Source organism: Caloenas nicobarica, chromosome 4 (assembly GCF_036013445.1).
Source record: "Caloenas nicobarica isolate bCalNic1 chromosome 4, bCalNic1.hap1, whole genome shotgun sequence".
Taxonomy (NCBI): Eukaryota; Metazoa; Chordata; class Aves; order Columbiformes; family Columbidae; genus Caloenas; species Caloenas nicobarica.
Window position 1 is genome coordinate 20,522,807 of NC_088248.1, and position 23,027 is coordinate 20,545,833.

The 23,027-nt window shown below is 38.4% G+C and overlaps 1 protein-coding gene across 10 annotated transcripts in view; it reads right to left on the reverse strand.

Moving 5' to 3' along the window:
• INPP4B (inositol polyphosphate-4-phosphatase type II B) overlaps positions 1-23,027 on the reverse strand; it is a 310,888-nt gene that overhangs the window by 113,738 nt on the left and 174,123 nt on the right. For all 10 annotated transcript variants that reach the window (XM_065633318.1, XM_065633317.1, XM_065633315.1 and 7 more), the window contains 2 exons: positions 12,254-12,304; positions 9,033-9,112 (listed from right to left, as the gene is read on the reverse strand). In XM_065633318.1, the coding sequence (XP_065489390.1) occupies positions 9,033-9,112; positions 12,254-12,304 (131 nt within the window). The remainder of the gene's footprint in view (positions 1-9,032; positions 9,113-12,253; positions 12,305-23,027) is intronic.

Sequence of the window (23,027 nt, forward strand, 5' to 3'; positions counted from 1 at the left end):
TTGGAAGAAACAAAGATATTCAAAAGGATACCAAATGATTTTTCAGCTTCCACCAGTAGCTAAACATTACTCAAAATACCAAGGCTAACTGCATAGTCTATCTCTCCTGGCTTATTCTGAACAGCTGGATTTTTTGAAAGAAAGGAAACAAGGGTGACAGACCATTTAACAATAATGAGGAAAGTGTAACAACAACTGCCACCAAGCAAAAATTGGCAAAAGGAAAGTATGAGAATAGGTTTAGCAGAATTGCGAAGCACAGAGAGGACGAAGAAAGAAAATAAATGGGTTTGGGGCAATACTCTGTATAATCTCAGAAGTAAAGATGAAAAGTGATGAAGCAGAACAAAGGGATGCATAGAAGAGGGACTAGAGGGCTGACAATAAACAACAAAAAATGACTTTCAGAAACAGTAATATTAGAAAAAAAGTGTTTCCGTTAAAAACTGCCACATTCCTAGGACAATCCCCACTACAGGAAAACATTCAATGCCCTTCAACACAGACAGCCCCCTGGAACTTCAAAAAAACCTGTCCTCACCTTAAAGGAAGGGAAAAAAATCCCACAACTACCCTTCTCCTCATTTCCAGCCCAGGAGAAGCCTGCAGCCCACAACACCTGCCTGCAGGCTGTGGGACAAGGCAGAGGTACCACCCTGGGCCCCACTGTCGTGGGAGGGGCAGGAGGGCTCCACGAGCAAATCCCCACTGCCTCAGGTACCCCGAGCCCCCCAGCAGCATCGTCCCAACACCCAGTGTCTCTTAGGCAGGGCAGGCTCCACTCAGCGTCGCCGAGCTGCCTTCTGCCAAGGGCAGGCGTTCCCAGAGCGCTCGCTCATGCCCCAGGTGGGAGGACCCCATCTCTGCATTGGGATCCCACAATTTTACATAATCTATATTTCTGCATGCGGTGTAAGGCCTTAATTAAGCCAGAGAATGCCAGTTCTTTACACAGTTAAGCACGTGCATTAGTCTTTTCATAGAACCATAAAATAGTTTGGGTTGGAAGGAACCTTCACAGGTCACCTAGTCCAACCCCTCTGCCACGAGCAGGGCCATCAGGCATGGATACTTATTTAGCATGCTAAATCAAAACTTTCATTTTTTAGAGTAAAGTCTCCAAATACAGGTGCCCCCAAGTTTCAAATTTAAATAATTATTTTGGTTGCAAACCATTATGCCTTAGTATGCAACTCAGTAGAATATGCTCATCTTGCAACTATACAAATAAATTATATTCTTATATAAAACTTTGCAAAATACACATTCACATTTTACATGTGCCACTATTTCATTTGCTCCAAGTCAAATTCATTAATGACAATAGAGGAATGACTAAAAATGAACCAATTCCAGATAACCTTGCAACCAAAGAAGCCTACATTAATTAACAAAGCATACAAAAGAAAGAAAAGTAATGAGGAAGAAGGGTTCCATGTCCAAAGGGTATTTATGAGCAAAAGTACATAAGTTGTTCTCATATATTTCAAAATTCTGAAGGACATTCCCCTGACTTGCTACAGCTTAGTGGTTTGACTTTGTTTTCTCCTTCCTGCATCAAAGCAACATGCAAACAGGCTACTGCAACAAATGGACTACAGCATTGCTAAGGAGAAAGAGAATATAACGGATGCTGGCAGATCACGCATAACTTTTAAAAACCAGAGTAAATGTGCAGCTAGAAGACTGAAAATTTTTCAACAGCTTAAGAAGTCCTGATCAAAGAGTCAAATGGACAAGCTCATCACCTGGCTGACTTAAACATGCAACAGCGCTTTGCTGTTATCCTGATCTGAAAGAAAAACATTGCATTCACTTGACTTCCAGAAGTAAAATCCTACCAGTCATTTTTTTAGAGAATACATTTTTCTAAAGGCCAAAGAGACCTGCAAGTCTGAGACCGACCTACATAAAATAGATCTGAGTTTAAATTACATCATGGTAAATTAAAAGTATAAAACAAATGTTGAGAAAAACAGAGCTCAATTTTCAAATGAACCAGTACAAGCCAACAAGACATATTGCTCCAGTAAAACAAAATAAAAATGGAAATGCCAGTTATGTTTTCTCAATCCTTGTCTCCCTTTCTTTAGAAACACTAAATATTCCTCCCCGTTGCTGTTACTACAGACGTGGAATCAGTCTGGCAGTGAGCACTGCACTGCTTGCCTGCATGAGCAGCACTACATATTTGGACGCTTCTCCATATGTGTTTAAAAATACAATTTATCTAATTTCACTTTATGTCATTTTTTTCAAAGATTTTCTTCTCAAAATATCTCTTGTCCTGGTCTAATGCATATGTAATATTGCAATCTGAAACATACAGTATCTACACGAGAAGGTAAAGCAACAGAATAAAACTAAACAGTGGGACTGTTGCATTGTAGTTGTACTCCTTCCTCCAGTGCTCTTATCTTTGCACATGGAAATATGAAAACATAATTTAAAATTTAAAAAAAAAAAAAAACACACAACAAAAAAACAAACAAAAAAGCACAAACAAAAAACCCAATAAACCTACAAGGTTTCTTTTGAATACTACAGGCACACAAATCAACAAAGAGCTCTATAAATGTCCAGAGAAAAACTGTCATTAGCTGTGTCAGACACCGTGAATTTATAATACCACTGGTGCATGAGAGTCTTCAAACCACAGACAGTTCATGCATTTAAAACTTTCAAGCAACATCCTGAGATTAAAATTCGGCTTGAAAGAAAATTAAAAGCGGGAAACAGAAATGATGCAGTAGGGAAAACAAAAAAAAAAGCCTAGTGATCACTCTTTAGTAAGATAAAAACCTATATTATTGTACTTCACACTAACAGAAGCAGGATTGCGCACACACGCATATACACTTCACACCAGAGCATCAGGAAAATAATCAACTGGTTTTAGGATACTTCATAATGCATTAGGATAGAATCAGCTTATTTGCTGTAGTTTAATAAAGCTGAAAAGTGCACTCTGCACTCACATGGTGCTGTGAAGACTGTCCCTGCATCAAATTGCTTACAGTCACGAGAAAAGATATGCAACAGACCCAGAAGACAAAGGATTGCACCTTGGTAAACCTGCGTAGAGACAGTGGGGATGGGGAATCCAGCAACAGGAATTTTTTAAAAAGTGTCAATGTGAAGAAGTCCACACGTAGCTCAAAAACTAGCAGGCTTATGGAGCTGGAAAACTGCTAGAGTTTTTTAGCAGCCTGGGACTAGGAGCACCAATTGTTCACAGAGGATGTGCATTTGGAATAGGACCAATGGAAAGGAGACAAAGTGTTGGAAGAGTGATTTCTAAACCAGATTTAGAATGCAGGATCACAGGATGCAGGCTTCAGCAGTAAAGCTCGCAGTGTTTCAGTCTATCCCTGACCATTCATTCCAACTCAACTGCATACTGCAGTGCTTGCCCCACCTACCACAGCCGTAACCCTGTGACAATTTGCACTCACCTACACTGGAGTCACCAAGGTCCCACCTTCTGATGAACTTTGGGGATTTTGAGTGAAACTGTATGTTCTGAACTTCATAAAGATACTTCTATTGGTGTTAAAATCAACACTGTTGTTCTGCTCTGAGCCAAACCCAGAGACTTTCGAAGCCATCATGCAATCTGCTCAGGTTTAAAACCACAATTACTCACTAATGCCTGTAATATTAATTTAAAGTTCGTTACACACACGGATTTCATTACCATCCCAGGTTCTTAAGGACCACAACTTAGTATGAGTTCCCTCAAATGTGAAGGAAGGAGCTAGGCAGCACCATCACAAGCAGCAGGATCATCCGCCCACCTAAACACTTCTGGTGATAACAGGTTGACCCAGGCATCCAGAGAGAAAGAAGGTACCGAGGTAGCAGTGGAAAAGCAGCTGAATTAGATGGACTGAGAATAGCAGCCGTTTGCCTCCAATACCGTTCTCAAGTCTCACTGCTGCACGTTGAATATGCAAATTTAGGCCTGCTAATTAGTTCCCATGGCCATACCTTTCTTCAAAAAAAATGGCTAAAGAACACAAAGAAAAAGAGGCAGACTGTGTATTTGCATAGCTGTGTTAATTATAAATGACAAAGTGACAGCCTGAAAAACAAACTGCATGGTTTTCAGTCTAGCAGACAACCCCTTTCTCTAGTGCATAATACACAACAAATGCAACTAGTACATACTAAAACACTAATTGTCATACACCAATTTTCTCCACTGATGCAATGTATTTTGAAATATGCCAGCACAAAAATATTGACTTAAATGGAAGTGTCTATTCTGTGAATTGGAAGGAGTCCAGAGGAAGACCACAAGGACAATTAGAGGGCTGGAGAACCTCTCTGGTCTGGGAAGACCTTATAGCAGCCTCCCAGTACCTAAACTGGCTCTACAAGAAAGCTGCAAAGGGATTTTTTTACAAGGGCATGTAGTGATAGGACAAGGGGTAATGGCTTTAAACTGAAAGAGGGTAGATTTGTGTCAGATACAAGGAGGAAATTCTTCCCTATGAGGGTGGTGAGGCACTGGAATGGTTGCCCAGAGAAGCTGTGGATGCCCCATCCCTGGAAGTGTCCAAGAGCAGGTTGGATGGGGCTTTGAGCAACCTGGTCTAGTGGAAGGTGTCCCTGCCCATGGCGGGGAGGGTGGAACTAGAAGATCTCTAAGGTCCCTTCAAACCCAAACCATTGGATGATTCTATGAATTCACAGAGGAGCCTACTGCAAGCAATACCATTTTTAAACAAGTCCACTGGTACTTAACATTCTCTTGCATTCTAAGGTAAATAGACAGAGTTTTGCACTGTTTAATTCCTTCTTGGTTTTCATGATTTCAGTGTACTGTTGATTAAGCTTCATGTCAAAACAAGTTTTGCCTCAACTCTATGGGAGATATGCCCAGCTCACAAAGCCAAGAACTGTTCACCTGCTTCCTGTGGTGGACGACGTGACATGAAGCAGCCAAGAAAATTTCAGGATGGAGTCCAAGCAAAACTAGTTGTAGGCTGACTTGTACTGAATTTTAATAGGGAAAGATAGCAAAAATATAGTATTTTATAGTCATAATTTTCTAAGGAAATTATAACTACATAAATGACTGCAAAAATTAGTGTGCTGCTTTCAAATTCTCTCTAGTTAGTTAAACATTCTGATATAACTCCTGTTTAAGTGTAGTTACATGTCTTCTGGCCCACTGAACTACAGGGTGTTTGGGAGACGGTGTTAGAAGGGAGGGAAGTTAAGGGGCCTTTTTTAATGGAGTCTTGGAGTTATTTTTCTGAACTTTCTAAAAATAACTATGGTTTATCTCCTTTATTTAAAGGAAATAGCTTTGCTCCTGCCTAACAGTAATATAAATAAGACAGCTGGAAAATCAGGTTGATAGATAAATGTTGTCCAAGAGGTCAAAGCAACACAGAAAAACCAAGAAACAGTTATTACAACCAGAAAAGTTTTCTGCACAAACAAGAAGATGTCAGCTACTCCTATGCATCTGATGGATCATTACTTCTATTAATTCAGCAAAAAATCCCAGAAGCCTGAATGCTATTCCCACTAGTAGAGAAGTCAGAACAATTAAAGTGCATATTGACCTGTGATTTATTAATTTAAACTTGCACAATATTGAAAGGTTTGGAAGTTTTGAAAGCTACCACAGTATAAGACATGTTTAAAGAAAGTCTGTAGAATACATGATCAGACATCCATAGACATATTCTCTCAGATAATCTGCATAATTCACATAATCCCATCCTCACTCTTGGTTTTGTACTGTTAGCTCCATCACTCTAAAGTTCCTGCTTACAGGAGGCAAAGGATCCGAGTGGTATTGATATTATTCCAGTTTCATATTGAAGTAGCCTACTTACACTTTTGTACTTACCTACAAAGAGGAGCATCTCAGACAGATGTACCTTAATTTCACAAAGAGCATAAAAAGAGCACTATTATCTTTTTCCTCTGCTCTTCCTAAATGTAACTTACAGGAAATCATACCAAAATCACCCAAGCTAAAGAGGACCTTCCTGGAAACAGGGCAAACCACCACCACAGGGGAAGCAGCTAATGGAACTACTAATAAACCTCAACCAAGGAAAAAAAACCACTTTACACAGTTGTTAAAAGAAAGGCATGACAAAAAGATACTCTAAACTGAACTTAAAATGTGGATCAACTGAAAAAAAATCAGTATTAATTACTAAAATAGAAAAAAAGTATGCTTTTTTTTAAAAAAATTGGATGCACTGCAATATATAGTTGATATTAAGAAATATTCTGCCATTAAATATGGCTTTTGTTTTACACAATAGCCCCTTGTATCCTGTTCATTATCACAACCCTATGAGAAAGATTGAAAGCAAGTGGCATTGTATTACCATTGCAAAATGAAACAAATCTACAGAAGGCACTTCTGGTTTTATAAACTTCATACTGGAAACTGCAGTCCCAAGACTCCAGTAGCCAAATTCCTCTGCCAACATCGGTTGTGTACACTGGCAGTATCAAAGCAATTCTGCAAATTTACCTGTTCAGGTTTTGATGATTAGAGATATAGGTGCACACATCTACAGTAAACACTCAAGTTATCAGTTTAGGGCACCTTTATAGGCAAGAAAGGAAAATTAAAATAAAAACTCATTTTACAGAAGTTTTGTAACTCGTGTCCCTAATCAATATTATGGTACAATGGTGGGGACAGAGTAGAGGCAGAGTAGAGTTTGTCAGCAGTAAGGAATTGCAGATGTATGCCACAAAATAACTTAGAAAAAAAAATACAAGAACATTTCTTTAGAAACACTTTTATATTGTTACATTGTACCTCAGAAAGACAGTGGTAAGACATGATAACAGAAAAAAAAAAAAACCAACACAACAGTGAAAAAGTAACCAAATTACCCCAGTATTTACAGAGGACAGCACAGAGCTATTTCCTGATCCTTAAATCTTTACTTCAGATCTAACAAAGAAGTAACTCGAAATTACAGGCACTCCATGGTCAACTCCCATCCAAAGTATATCAACAAGAACTAAACAGAACTGCACGCTCTGACAAAGTCCTTGTGCATCTCCTACCCTTCCGAGGGGTACTAATATAAACAGGACAAATAGAGGAAAGCAGGTTTAGATTACTCGACTACTCTTGTTAAACTGCCATTGAAGAAATGTGGATGATTTCTACTGATCTTGTGAGGAAAAGGGAAAAGGGAAAAGGGAAAAGGGAAAAGAGATTACACATTTAAAAGTTTAGGATATTTTTTCTGGAAAAACAAACAAAAAACAAAACACGCCCCCCCTCCCCCCCCCAAAAAAAAATACACAACACAACAACAAACCAACAAAAGAACCCCACCACACAAAAAAACCCAACACACACACACACAGAGAAACAACTACCATTTAATGTATCTGCAAAATAATTTGAATTGCTGTATCTGTCTTCCAGTGAGAGCTGCACAAAGAGGACATGCAAGACTAAAAATACTAATTAAAAGCAAATCTGAGAAGTCTTAGAGGTTCAGCTGAAACTAACCTGGCAATCTGTCATCTATTGCTTATTAGTTATCTATCTGAACTTTTCGTTTACAAATTAGATGGATTAGATACAAGATATTTATTCTTTTCAAAGTTTCCTGAAACTCTACACTCTGTCAATCAGAGAGGCAAGCAAAGTTCGTCCCAAAGAACAAAAGTCTCAAACAAAAAGAAGTTTCTTTATCTAGCCATGCATTTCCATATAGAGTAGTCAGCTGAAATTTTATCTGATCATTTTTCTTCATTAGAAAACAAAGCTATCTGCTTGTTAGGCATGACATTGTCTGTGTTTGGGAGAAATAAAAATCAAGGCATTGTTAACTTTGCCCTGTAAACTATACACACATATGCAACTACTATTGTCATAATAGGAAGGCAGGTGCAGTAATAAAACCAAAACATTTCAGTAAGTTTCCCTTTCAAAGAAATGAAATGTCCTTGACATGGTGAAATTACCACAACACCACTGAATGGGTCGTAATTTGGACCTTTAGCCAAATCGAGGTTGGCTTCATGTGCACAGGATAAGGAATGTAATACAGCAACGTTTCGACAGCATCTACGTACAATATCCCAGGCAGAACATATACCAGAAGCTGCCAGAGTATCTTCTATTGGGTACCTCAGTTTTCCTAGTCACACTTTATTTCCTCCCAAAATTCTGCCTATGTAGAAACATGGTGAGTTTGGGCAGTTGGTCTGTGAGGCTTACCTGTACCTACTCAATAATCCTAAATAAGTCTCCACCGCGCTTGCAAAAAATCAGCTCAACAAAATCCCTGTGCTATATGAAGTCTAATGAATAGACTGAAAATCACAGCCTGAAAGGTTTCCCCTACCCTTCAAAAAGTTTGTATTTGTATCTTGATTTATATTAAGCCAAGCAAGTCAGTATCACAGGTGAAAACCGATTTTTTTTTTTTCATTCAGTGCACAGCTGTAAGAAATGTCTGTTCAGCCCAGCCCTAGTTTTCAAAAACTGGCTCTGACTCTAGTGCAGCTCTGTACCACGTGTCACTAGAGTTGTGCATCACCTCCCACTATCATTTGAGTTTGGCTGCGTGTAACAATGAGTTTAGGAGACTGCAACCGATCTCACGTGAGAGAAGTCTTAAGTCATTAGGTCCACCATCTTTATGCCTATTAACCAAACCAGCAAACCGCACCATGTTAATTCTTCAAACCATACACACCAAATTAAACGGAGAACCTTATGCTCCTTTCTAAAGGAAACTTTGAAAGAACACGCCCTACTTCAAGTTCCCTGCAATTCTTCCATAGGTTATCATACCAATAAATTACTAACTTTTTCTAATCTGACACATGGCAAGCTCCAGTTTAAAGAACTGGTATTTCATTTTGACTTTTTTTTGTGCTTGGTAGAAACAGAAGAACTTCAAGCTGACATCTAATATACCTGAAGTAATACGGAGTTTCAAACACAGTCAAGCAGCAATCATCAAATGCCATGGGTTATTAATTCAACATGGTTTACAACAAAGGAAAACACATACCTGAGGGTGAGGGTCAACTGTTGCTCCTTTGACTTCACCAAGTCTCCTACTCTAAAAGTTGTACAGCCCAGGAAGCTTTGCTATAAAGCAAATAAGTAAATTGTAAATCGGTAAGTTGTAAACTCTTCTTTTACAGACAGGAACCTCTCTCATTAAGAATAGTCTGACAAACTGACAAAATAATAGGCTGTAAAATATACAGCCACAGGAAAATTTTCATTCAGTACAATGCATTTTGCATCTTCTTCTTTCCATATTTCTAATTTCTAGATTACAAGAAATGCCAGGTTTTCAGGGTTTTACCAAAGTTGTTCTTGCTACAGTTTCTCCTCAATCCTTAGGCATTACCATCTATGTATTCCAAATATGAATGTGTTTGCTAAGGCAGCATTTTTACATTTAGTTCAGCACCGGTTGATTAATAGAAACATTACATTCCTCTAGTTTATGGCAGTGTTTGTAAATACTTGTTTTATTTCTGTTGTAAGGTAGACCTATCCATTGCAGCAGAAGTGCAGAGAAATGTGCTAATGAAAGTAGAATGTCTAAAGTTAAATTACTCTACACCACTATATCTTCTATTAAAATCACCTTCACACAACATCAAGAAAATAGTGCAAAGAGGAAAACAAATTCATCTGCTCTTGCTTTTTGGTTATTTTTTACTCTCTGCTCATAAGCCACTGCACATACCTAAAATCTTATTTGGTCAGCTTGGCCAACAGAAATATTCTTGCCATGAGAACAATGGGAAAGAAAATAACAGTCTACATCCACCTTGTGTCCATTTATCTTTCAAATATACAACTCAAACCCACTTGCTCTGAATAAATTATAATGAGATCATAAGATTATGTTGAATTTTTGGAAAAAAAAAAGTACACGATACTAATTTTACACTACTGTTGGAGTAGCAAAGTAAAATTCCATGGTAAAATATATATGATCTTGTATATACAAATTCAAGAACCTAGTTGCTCCAAGTCAACACAGGCTGCACGCAGAACGCGACTTTCCCCTTCAAGAAAAAACAAGAAGATAATTTATTGCTACTGAGAGATGTAATTTCCTCTAGTACAGAAACCCTGCAGCCTGCTTTCTTTCAAGAATGCCAGCTGGATGTTGAGTATCAGAATGCTAACAATAAAGCCCTACACTAAGATAGGTTTTCTTGCCTATAAAAAGCACAGTTCAAATCACAATTCCCAATTTAGGCGAGAACCGAAAATGGTTACCAGTTTGGTGGATTAAGTCATCAGTTATGGCTCGTTCCTATCAGTGACACAGGTTTAGATTTCCTGTGCTTTGTTTGGCACTTGAACAGCAAAGGGAAAAAGACGCAAGCTGAGAGTTTTGGGAATGCTGGGAAAACAGTGGATTTGGGAAGTGCTGAACAGGAAATAAGGAAGAAAAAAATGACTATAGGAAATAAATAGAGAAAAATACCACAGCTGTACAAGCAAAGGTCATGGTTAGTTTTCACTGTCAAAATGAAACATGTGCTTTTACATGAACTATGTCCAGGTGTGACACATGGTGATGTGCACACAGATAGTTCTGTCTTCCCTTAGATCACTCAACATGACAGTGTTTCTTCACTAAATCTCTACGGTTAGCTCAGATGAGTTATCTTCTTGCAAAAGCATATCCTTCTTAGTACAATATGAACACATTTTGCAGCACAATGTCTATATAGCAGCCTTTATTCCGGCAATTCATGGCATTTGAGTGCTTGTATTTGCAACGTTACCATCTGGAACGAGGGATATTTGAAATGAAACTGACAGAGGTTGGGTCACTTGGAGCTGCTTTCTGTAGCACAACAGAACTAAAAAAACCCATTTAATTCAGAGTACTCATATGATTGGGGCTAAGAAGCAATTACACTGCTTTCTTATACAATTTAGGAGCTTCGGTCACTGTACCCACTATCCATAGTTTAATATCTAGTTTTCCAGGGTCATGAAATTAAAGGTGAATAATTCTATGGGCTTAAAAAATTCCACTTATTTGTCTGTTTCATATTTTTATGCTTATTTAGACTAAAACTTTCATTGCCTGACAATGCAATTAGGAGTTATTTGCGAAGTTAAATAAAATTCTGCATGATGCCATGACCTAAATGAAGAGAGTTATGCTAATGTTCGAGGAGCTTAATTTCAAATAATACTGAAGAATATTTTTTCTGAACTGGTTTAGACACAAATAGTCTACCCTGGGGCCTGAACTGGCAGTCTACAAACCAATCGAACTTTGCACATGTGACTTGGAGAGGCTTGAAAAGTTGGCTTTAAAAAGAACTGCTGCTGTAATGCTCATTACAGAGTAATGTTCCTCTGTAATGTTGCTCGTGGGATACTTATGATTATAAATCTTAAGATATGTATCTTAGAGTAATCTGATGAATAATCTCAGTTAGCCGAAAGTCTCTATAATAGCTATATGAAAAGTTGAAACACATCGATTATTTCACTAAGATTGAATTTGCTGCCAAGCTACAGATTTTTCAAACACAAGCTGAAGTCCTGAAAACTGTGCCAAGGGAGACCTGCTAATGCAGGAAAGTCAACAGCTTAGGCTAGAAAAATTAAAAACCCAGTTATTTTAAATGTTTGCAGACAAAGGTCTGATACCTGTTCCAGATAGCGTTTTGTCTTTTATTCAGCTCTAGCAGGACCAACATTTCCCACTCCCATAAGGTCTTCACGTTACCTGGGTGGTACAGCCTTCTCAGACCTAGAAATGACATCCCTGTACCTTTGCCAAAAGTGCTCCAGACCTACACAGGAAAACGAGTCCTCCACATGTCACCAGAGTAATTTCTTAAAGCCAACCCAAGGGCAGGTCCTACAGCAGAAGTTTTTACAGTGGGCACATGAAAACCAGAAGATGACAGGCCAGGCTCATTGAGGCAACCCAATGCCAAGCTCTCAGTCTCATCCGGATCGCTTGTATGGCAGTAACATGAAGTCTACGTAATTGTGCTTGCCTCAGGATAATATCAGTTAAACAGGATTTTCAGGAAATATGTGCATGGGATAACACAAATCACAGAGACTGTTACTCCTGCCTTGATTTTTTTATTCATTGAACCCAACTTCTTGCCAGCTCCTGTCTAGCAGTTAGACAGAACACCATTTCTCTTCATTAGGTGTCTGTGTCTGCTGATGAGGTGAAGAAAAACGAACAAAAAAATCAATTAATGAAAAAAGTTAACTTACTCCAACATCTGCTCTTGGCTCCTTGTGATCAGGTAGGACGCTGGTGCGGACCTGTGAGACAAAGAAAAGAAAAGGCAAACCAAACGTTACTTTTGTAATGTAAGTAAGAAGTACTCATGCATTTTTTCCTCATACCTTCTACGCTTTAGAGATTAATTTAAAGGGAGGTATATGTGTGCGTGTGTGCATGTATAGATATATAATTTCATAACAATTAATGATTTAAGTGCAATATCTTCTGGTTTCTGTGGAAAAAGTGTCTCACCACTACCCATTTATCATTCTGAACTTTCCTCATCCTCTTAAGGGACAAAGGCTGTGCTCAGTTGCTCCTTCATTAAAATCAGATTGCTTGGCCCCAGCTTGTCAGAATTCCTCACCTATCTGACCTATTTTTGGTTATCTGGAACCAAAATTTTCAAACAGAAATGAAATAATATAGTACATTAAAAAGTATTTTTGCCAAGTAAGTACTTGCCTTTGCAGGCTGATCTGCAACAGACATCTTGATCCCCAGTCTCACACAATGCCTGACCCTGTCTCCTCCTCCCACTTTCTAAGCATCTTTGAGGTGACAGATATTTGTAAGACATTCAAAGAAGGAAAGTCCTCATATTCTCCGCACACAGTACCTCCAGTTGTCCCTGCATTTTCTGCAGAGCTGCCACTGTACACAACTACTTCCATTTCACAAGAAGGAATATGGGACAACCTGATTTCCTTACTTCTACGGTTCCAAATATACAGTACAAGTCGTGTGTGTTTCGCGTCTCTGTAGTTTTATTGTTGAAGGTTGATTGAGAACAGAGAACTAACTAAACAGTAAAAATGCAATAGAAAAAGCATAAGACAATCTCTGTAACACTCCTCTAATATGGTCTGCCTGAGCCAAAACAACCCATTGGATGAGCTCACTGGCAAAAAGATGCCAGCTTCAGCAACACACGAGGGAGACATGTACTGAGCATTCGCATCTGTTCGATTACCTAGCCCAAATCACAGATATCCATTTACCACAAGGGCCTCCACAAAGAAAAACCTTTGGCTTTATTACAAAGTAAAACTCAAACTCATTTTGCGAATCTGTCAGCAAAAGACTGATTTTGTCCCATGCCCTCAAGTGTGTCCCTCAAGTCTTTTATTCTAGCTGCAACTCACTATAGAAAAGAAACCCCTCCTTTAAAACAAAGCTAATTTTATTTGTTATCCTAAACACGTTACAAGAAAGAGCCAACCAAAAATCTGCCACAGATCTGACAATGTAGAACCACAGCCTCCGTCAGTTCTTACCCCTTGATTCTCTAAGTGAGAACATAGCATTTCTTTACTATCTTCAGGCTTTTGTGGGAAAAAATATATTAAATTTAACGAGGGCCAGCATACTTTAGAAATCTCTGGGAGTCCTCATTCAGATGCAATTTTACATTTGGATTTTTTCCACTAACATAACATTAGCAACTACAAGGTATTGGGCTTTCTACAGAACACTAGTACAAAATTTTCAACAGAAAATATCTAGAAATTACTTTTAAATATTTCAAGTCATAAATGAAAATAAAATTACTGATATCTCCTCATTGGTGATACTTGTCTTACACTTTTTACACTTTTGGGGGTGAGGAAACAGGGGAAATATCCTAGAGCAGGTTTGTTTCTTAAAACAAAAGACGAGGTGTCCATGCCAGGCCAAAAATTCTACGTCCTTTTAAGATGCTAAAAAGTTGTTCTATATGCTAGCTTCAAACACATAATATCTAATAATAATATAGCAATTACCCACCTTCTTAATCACTGATTTATAGGAAAAGTGTATTTGTAACCCAGAAACAGTTCAGCAAATATTTTAAAATATGTAATTATTTCTGCCTGACACTAAGGCTTTAAATGTGCTTTAAATCAAGAGGAAGCCCAAATATCTTGTTTGCTTATTGAAATCAATGGAATTCAACGTCCACTTAATCACAGAATATTCATTCCTCCTTTTGCTGGGTGAAGCCTCAGTTCGGGAGAACTTATTTCTGTTTTACTGACTCAGCAGAGAAGTGGAAAGGGATGTTAAAACCTGACAAACCTACAGAATGAGCCTTCCACGTAACAAAAACACATTTCATAATTCCAAATGGAGCTGAATAAGGAAAAAATTTCTGTTGCTTGTTTGCAGTTCCAATCTCATTAGCGTCAAAATTAAAGAACTAGAAAAAGTATCCACAACCTTCAGTTTTCAGTTCTAAAATACTTTTTAGTTCAGCTACATGGTTGTTCTGTTTGGTTTAGTTTTAATCACGTTAGAACCAGTAGTCATACAGCCAAACATACATAAATACTGCATTTGGTGGGACTAGCATTAGATTGAGCCTCTCTTCTCTCTGAAATATATTCTTTTTGAAAAGAAACTGGGTTTTTTTGATCCAAGCCTGAGCTTTTTTTTCTTTTTCTTTTTTATTTTTTTTTGAGAAACAGTTTTAAAATATTTATTAAAAAGAGAAGTTGTATATGTGTATACAAATACATGTATGGGAGCTAGAGTCTGGTGCCTTTCGGGTTGTCTGTTGGTGGAGTTCCCAAACACACTTAAATTCTCACAATACTACAATTATCAGAGTCCCACTCAAAGATGCCAACGTAGGTCCAGGTAAGCATCATTACAAACACAAAGACAGTTTGCAACCAAATATAAAACATAAGAAACAACTCAGCTCGAGTCCCGACCCACAAAATGAAAGAGGAAAAAACAAACAAACACAGAGAAACACAAGGGATTGGTAAAATCAAATATTCTCCCAGTACATTACCTGACTAAACAAACTGCTGTGCTTTTAAAGACCTTGTCATAAACCAAACTTTTCCCTAATGGCCCCAAGAGTATTCTAAAGCTACTGCAAAATATAAATACATACAAAAAGGCAGGTTTTAATCTTGAGCATCCACTATTCCATTGTAATTTCAGTTTTCTCATTATTTGTCCTAGGTTTTCCCAAGAAAAAACACAAACCTGTGAATGGTGAGTTTATTCAGAATTGGGGTAAGACTGAACTTCCCTGGAATAACACGCATAGCATTATATTCTCAGACAAGAGATGTATGAAGAAACAAAAACAAGTAAAATGAAATACAGCTTGTAAGCTAGGTCAAATGGAAAATATTTATGACAAGTTTTCATTCTAGTTATTTAGTCTGTAAAATAATGTAGCTATCTTGTATACACCACAGCTTGTTGCACCTGGAAGGACACCAGTGCACAAGAATAGATACTCATTTTACTTTCCTTTAAATCTCATATAGGACCACATGCAATTAGTAGCTATCCTTATACTTTCTAGAGCATTTATCACAGACATATCCAAGTGTTAAATTGCTCTAGGCATAAATGTTAAATTCAGCTTTAATTAACTGTCCTTTCATATAAGGCAGCTTTATATGATTAAAAAGAACATTTCTTCCAGTCATTCATGGCAGTCTAAGCCACATCCACACACACTGTCAAAATTCAGAAGACTGAATCATTACCATTACCGAAACTTTTGCACCTGCCCTTAATTAAAGCCTTTGCATTTCAGTTTATTATTGAAGGCCACGTTTAGAAGGCAGTTAAGTTTTACAAAGAGATCATGTTATATCTTTTTCTCAGTTACCCTAGATTTGCCTCATCAGATCACCATTGGCTTCCAGTGACTTCCCAGTACTTACTGCTGTTGGCTGCTCAAATGCACTATTCTGTCACCACTGTTACATTTCTCACAGCATCCCACAGTAACCAGCTACACACCACAGCAGGTAAAGCACAGGATAAGAGAGATTCCTAATAGTCACTAAAAGGTTGACTTACATTCTTGAAAAATGGACTTGTACTCTTTCAAAACAGTACCTTCCTGGACGGCATTCATAATTTTACTCTCTCAGTATAAGTCTGGCAGTGGTACAAGAACACAATACGTGCAGACGATTTTACCTTCAGGTTACCTGAGGGTGCTCTGGGATAGTGACCATCCGCACCTTCCTTTCTCCTCCAGCCCCTTATGCGCAGCAGGTGAGCACTGAGCTCTGCTAACACAACCCCAGAACCCCATACACAGAAGTATGGACAGTCTGTCCCCCTCCTCATCACCCCTGAGAGTCAGGGAGCACATTTCTTATAACTTTTCAGTCAAATAACTTGTAGCTTCATGTGTATGTGCTGGATCAGCTGAAAATGCTGAAATTGTTACTAGGTTCTGCAACGATATTGATCAGCTTTTATAGGATAGATCCCATTCCACCACATGCAGCAAATTCATTTTTAGAAGACAATATTGATGAGACACAGGACATTTACCAGGTATTTATTTTCATCATATAGATTAACAATTTGCTAAATAGTTCAATCAACATAACGTAGTCAGCAAAGTAAAACACTTCCATCAATACTTTGTTGGATACCTGCTTATTAGATGGAAGACATAATGCTAATACAGCCTTTTTCCAGACTTTATTGCATAATCATTTCTAAGAGTCCATATAAAGCAGAAAAGAAAAATCTTTCCCAATAGGCGTGCACGTGGTATTGCAGGGTTTACAGTTCCAATGGAAAAGTTGCTATGCAGAGAGACGGACAGATGTTAAAAAATAAAGACAAAAACAAGCAAGGAGAATATAAGCTATATCACCTTACTGTAATGCTTTTGCACTGGTCTTACATACACTACATTTATTACACAATGTATTAATAAAATAAAAAATTTAAAATATCGTAGACATGTATTTCCATGCTGTCTATTGTATTGAAAGTGGGACTTTCTCTACTATATGCTTGTCCTTATTATTTGCTGTATACCAAGCGACAGTTTCAGCTATATATTTATCTGAAAGGGTCAAGTAGAAGGGCAGGCATAACTGCATATGGTTGGATACTTTTTATAGACAATGTTTGATTGTGACTCTCTTGCAGAGTGTGGAGTCAGAATCATTCACTTGTGCAGCACTGAGACTATGTACTAGCTCCAGGCACACTTCCCAAAAAATAAGATGTGGATAAGAGAAAATACAAATTTCTCAGTCTCTAAGAGTCTCTCATAAGCTGCTTTTCTTCTCAAATTCTCTGCAACCGAATATCTTTCTCTTGCCTGGTAGGCTGCGTCTTTGTGTCCTTTCTGGAGATGGGGAAGTGTATCTCATGTCCCAACACATGGTGCAAGATTAGCATTAGGAGATCCCCCCCAGCAATGACTGAGGTTAACAGAATTTAACAGCTTATATAGTTGCAAAACACAAAAGCCTTCAGTATTTGACCATGAATACGGTTTTGTCTGTGTATTTTTACAGCTTGGGCATATGATCAGAACTGCCTTCAAAAACTGAAATCCCCAGTTCAGAAATAACAGATGACTTAGGAACACTCTGTAATGACCGCATCACAACAAACACGCCATCCCTGCAACACCCAAATGGCGGCTGGAATAGACCAAGTGACAGAAAATCTGTACTCTGTGAGTGCTTTAGGACACGGTACAGAGAATCAGATCAGATCCACCAAGGCTTATTAACTGTGCCTCTATGCCAAATGACACCGACCGTACTCCTGCAATGGCCCTCAGCGGCGGAGACGGCAGGAGGAGCTGCAGCCCGGGCGCAGGGCCCGGCTCCGCACGGCTCCCAGGGCTGCTGCTGACGCTTGCTCTGCAAATCACCACGAACGACTAAGAACTGACTGTACGGGAGATGTGCTGGGAGGAAAAAAGGCAGCTCCTGTTAATACTCTCTCCCTCGCCAAGCACTAAGATCACATACACCGCTTCTTCCCCAGTACGCTCCAAAACTGAAACGCACAAAGCTGAAAAATCATGCATTTGAAACATAGTTTTAACAACTTCACTATTTCTAGGTCTTTCCTCTTCCACAGCTATTCATATGATAAATAACTCATCTTTGAAGGTAAAGTCCCAAGGTTTGATTTATCTCTTGGAATCCATAGGAATATGAAAAAGCTGACAAATCTACCCACATAAATCTAAATAATCCTTAATATGTTTTCAGTGTGCATAATGAAAAATCAGAAGGAGGAAACTATTTACCTTGTTAACATAGTACATGAGTATCTAGCATGAGCGCTATGTTCAATTTTTTTAACCTTTTTGAAACAGCTTTTTTTCTTCCACTGAGAATGATCTGTTGACTGTAAGGTTATGTGAGAAAGTAGAAGTGACAAAGAAAAATGGTCTTTATAAATTAGAGATAATTAACATTTCAGTCTTAGCATCATTAAAAATAGATGCTCTTCTGCTACTAGCAATTAATTTGCTTTTTATTGTAACTTGGGGTACAGATACTCTGCCAGTATCAGTTGCTGCAGTACATTGTTTTTCAGGGAGAATAAAAAGCCATGAATTGCTGCACCCAGTTAACTCTCGGCTAAGCGGTAATGCAGACCCATGCTGCAAAGCACCCTTGTTTTGCATGATGAAATCACTCCCCTTGCAAACAACTGCTAGCAAAAGATGACCTCTGCACTGTGGTTTCAGTGCACACAGTTTGCACCCCTAAAGAAACACCCATGAGTGATGGTTGAAGCATTGCAGGGGTTTGAAACCTTTTTTAAAAAAAAGGTCACATTTTTGCATGCATTACAATGACTGCTTGTAGTGAAATAATAGGCCCTTTCCTCCATCTCTCAGTTCTTCCGAATAAAGCCCAACCTACCATCTGTAGTCTTATATAGGTACTGAATATTCCGTACATTTCCTCAGTTATAACTTCTATATAATATAACATCAAGTTTGAAGTACTTAGGCATTACAATCAGGCAGTAGGTCAGCTACTTTTCCCACCCCCATCATAATTTCTGGGAATCACCCCTTTAAAGTCAGTTACATACTGGGAAAAACCTGAAAAATCTAAAGAGTAAAAATCCCATTCAAAGTGCTTGTGATGCCTGCGCTTCCCTGCCTGCTTTCACTGTGAAATAAAAGTCACAGAAGACAAATTCTAGTTTCTGTCAGCAAGCTACTGATGGAGCATTCCTAAGCTTTTTTGGCTATTCTTTTATATAGGCCAGCCAACAGGGAGTTGTTACTTGCTCAAACCTGAAAACCTCAGGCTGATTCCACTATCCAAAGATCACTGAGACAGGCTCCACAAACTAAAAAGAGCAGCAGCTAACTGCAGCCAGGGAAACCCATTTTCTGACAAATTACATCCCAAAGAATACTCACTCCAGAATGATTAAGAAAATAACACTTAGAAATGCATATATAGGCTTTTCTCTCACACTTTTGTGTCCTCCAGCCCCATCTACATGTGCATATTGCTTGAGCAAAACATGACTGATCTGGCAATCTCTCAGTCTGTCTGTTTGGGCACCTTGGTCCCCCCCAGCAGAATATAACCCAAGTGTTCAAGCTGGAATTTCAGGGAGAAATGCTTTCCTAGAATGAAAGTATTCAGCAGTGCTCACAGGGCCTGAGGCAGCTGGATAGAGGAGAGAGAGGGAAAAAAAAAAATAATAAAAAATTTCCATTTCCATGTAAGTATTGGAGAACCTGTGCCAAAAAACCGTGCTAGAGAAGCCAAGGAAAGAACTTGTACTCTAACCACTTATTTCAGGGGATGCTTGAGAGGATACAAGCCAAGGGTGGTGAAAAGCCTATACAGTTGTCTGACAAACAGCCACTCAGTCTCACTTCAGTATATGATGCACAACATAAATTAGGCAAATATTGCTGGACCGATTAGATGATGAGTTAGACAGCAATATAAAATTACTAGAACAATCTTCTGCAACAAAACTTGCCTGAAAATTGCACTATGACTCTGAATATCTTCAAGAAAACGAATGGAAATTCTTATTTTTCCTTTACTGAATAAAGTCTATTTTTGAGTATGCTAAAATCTGCATTTCGTAATTTGTATCTACTGCTGTAAAAATCATACTAAGTTCTTCACAAATCTTATTATAAATTAAACATGACACCATTTACATTGATGAGCCAGTTACTTACAAGAAACAAAGTTTATATTTGCATCTAGCATAGGTATTTCCAACATTCCCAGTTGCTCAACAGATTGCAACATTTACTTAAATGGCAGGAGGTTATACACATATTAAACACAGAAAAAAATCTTGCTGCCTTCAACAAGTCTGGACTTTTCAGTACTCTCTACAAAATATCCCTGGGTCTTCTGACTCATGGGAGAAGCTGAAAGCAAGAACTCAGAATTGAAAACCCGCTGGAGGAGTCGTGTCCCCAGGAGACACTCTCCACCTACGTTCCCTCTGGAAGCTGATGATGTCCCTCTGCCAACACCTGAATGAGTTGCCTGCTGGGGGCCTTATATTCAGGATTTTGAACGAGCTATTTTTATGTGAGGTACAGCACTAACCAACTATCCGCTTCCATAGAAGCAGAAAATTGTCATAAGATTACCTGAAAAGAAAGCTAAATATTTTGTCTCACACACACACACTTGTTTTAAGGTAAAATTTAACTTGAGTTTTTACATTTTAAAGTGAACACTTCAGATCAGTTGTGCTCAGCCAGTCTGTCTTGACCTCCTTCATTTCCCACAGGGTGTCCTACCCCAGGGAATTCCAGCAGCGGATTTTCCCTGCAGTTACTGCTACAAGCAATTGCAGCAGTATCCTCACCACAAAGAACTTTTGTGAAGACTTGAAACAAATAAAATTGTTTCTCTAAAGTCTGTGCCGTGTTTACAAGCAGTGCCCATGACTCAGTATTCTGGATACCAGTAGGAGACACCGAGAGAAGCAGAGAAAGCTACTGCAGTTCTACCATATTAAAAAAAATATGTGTAGAGTACACATTTTCTGACTAACCCCGCACCCCTCAAAAGCGGTCATAAAAGTTTGAAAAGCAATCAAGAGCCTGATATTTTAATAAAAAGAGGTATTCGCAACACAGGGCTGTAAGAACCTCCAGATCATTTGTTTCAATATCTTACGGTGAGACGCTAACTAATAGAACTCTCTTCACACTTTTTTTTTTTAACTCCATCTTGAAATTATTTGAATTTTTTCTCTCACTCTTCTGACTGGAAGGTCATTCAAAAAAAGTGATTGATATAATAGTTCAGAGTCATTTTCTAATATGCAGCCCAGCATTATTCATGGAGACTTTATACTCATGTGCTCTTCTGCCACCACAGTCTTTTAGCTAAGTAATTATTTTCTATTCCTCACACTGGTCTCCTGATGTATTCATAAGAAAGGAATCATATGCTCTCTCATACTCCAGTTTGTTAGGACAATAAGCCAAACTTTTCCAGTACACTGTCATACAATAGGTTTTCTATTCCCCAGATCATCCTATCTGTTCCTTTCCTAATTCATGTCTCTTGAACACAAATGATCACATTACTGACAGCTTTCCAGAAAAGGCCTAACTAGTGTATATTGAATATAGTCCCCTGGATTCATCTGCGACTCCTGTCGGCTTCTCTCCACTGCATTAGATCCTCTGCTCAGCCACACTTTGGTCAACTAATTTACCTGCATTGTCCTTCATATAATTTGTTCCCAACACAAAATCTTAGCTCATCCAAAAAGCTCAGATCTGTAGAAAATATAGGGTCGTGTACTTGGAGACTGTTTTTCATCTCATTTCTATTATTCCAGACTGAGTGCCTTGAAGCAGCTCCGTGGGTGAAAAGTTGTCTTAGCTGGCAACCTCTTTTCCCTTAAGAGATCAGGTGTGCACATCAAATTTTTCACTAACAAGGGGAAGTTGAAGGACTCTTACATATATTTCCAGAAAAGCGGGGAAAATAAGATTTATCAATAAGGATTTCTCTTTTGTTCTTACGACAGTTTGTGATAATGTTTGAAAAACAGCAGAGGCCAAGGTCTTGCAGCGGTGTTACTTAACAGATAGTAATTCGCTCCTGGTTTGGGGAACTCTGGGTAAAATCGCTCATCAGATTTACTGTAGTAGAAAGCATAAATAGAGGTTAGACAGATGAGAAGGAGTATGTAATTTTTTTTCAGGCCTGCTACAAACTCTGTGTTCTTTGTCTTAGTAGACAGAGGATCTAACTATTACTAAAAGTTCATTTCAGCATGCTTTTAGCTGTACTTCCCTGGGTAATGGCCCTTCCAACCTGTAGAATTGCAGTGCTGTCACGCAGCTGACTCTTGTGTCCAGGGCTCCCACTTGCTCTGTCTTCATTGCTAACAATCCCCGCTGGAGGGGACAAGGAATTTTCTCACAGGAACCTCTGGAAGCTCCTGGGAAAATAAACATTCCCAGCTATCCAAATGTAAACATCCCTCACTATCCAAATATAAACATTTCTAAACTATCTACAAAGAAAAGGTGCACAAATTCTTTCATGTGAGAAAGCATTTGGACTAAAACAGTTAAACTTGCATAACTGGAATTAAGTTTCTAAATATACAAATACCCAAACAAATAACTTACATGTCAGCCAGTTTTAAACAAACAATCTGACCTTTGCACAACCTTTCTCTCTTCTGAGATGAGAAACTGAAAGGGGTTTTATTTATTTATTAAATAAATACACTGCTGGCTTTGGAATTGATTTCAAGATAGATGTCTCATCTCTTTCACAATCTAAATTAGTTTCTGCTTTCAAGTCAAGAAGCAGGTATCGCTATGGGCCTATTTTACCTCTTCAGCAACCTAAACATCATTCTACACTTATAAGACAAGGCAAAAAGCAGATATTGCACAGCTCCTTTACTTCTCAATACAAAGCAGTAACAAAGACAATTTTACGTTAATAGTATTTCATTGTTTTATCACTGAAATTTTATTCATAGTCACTT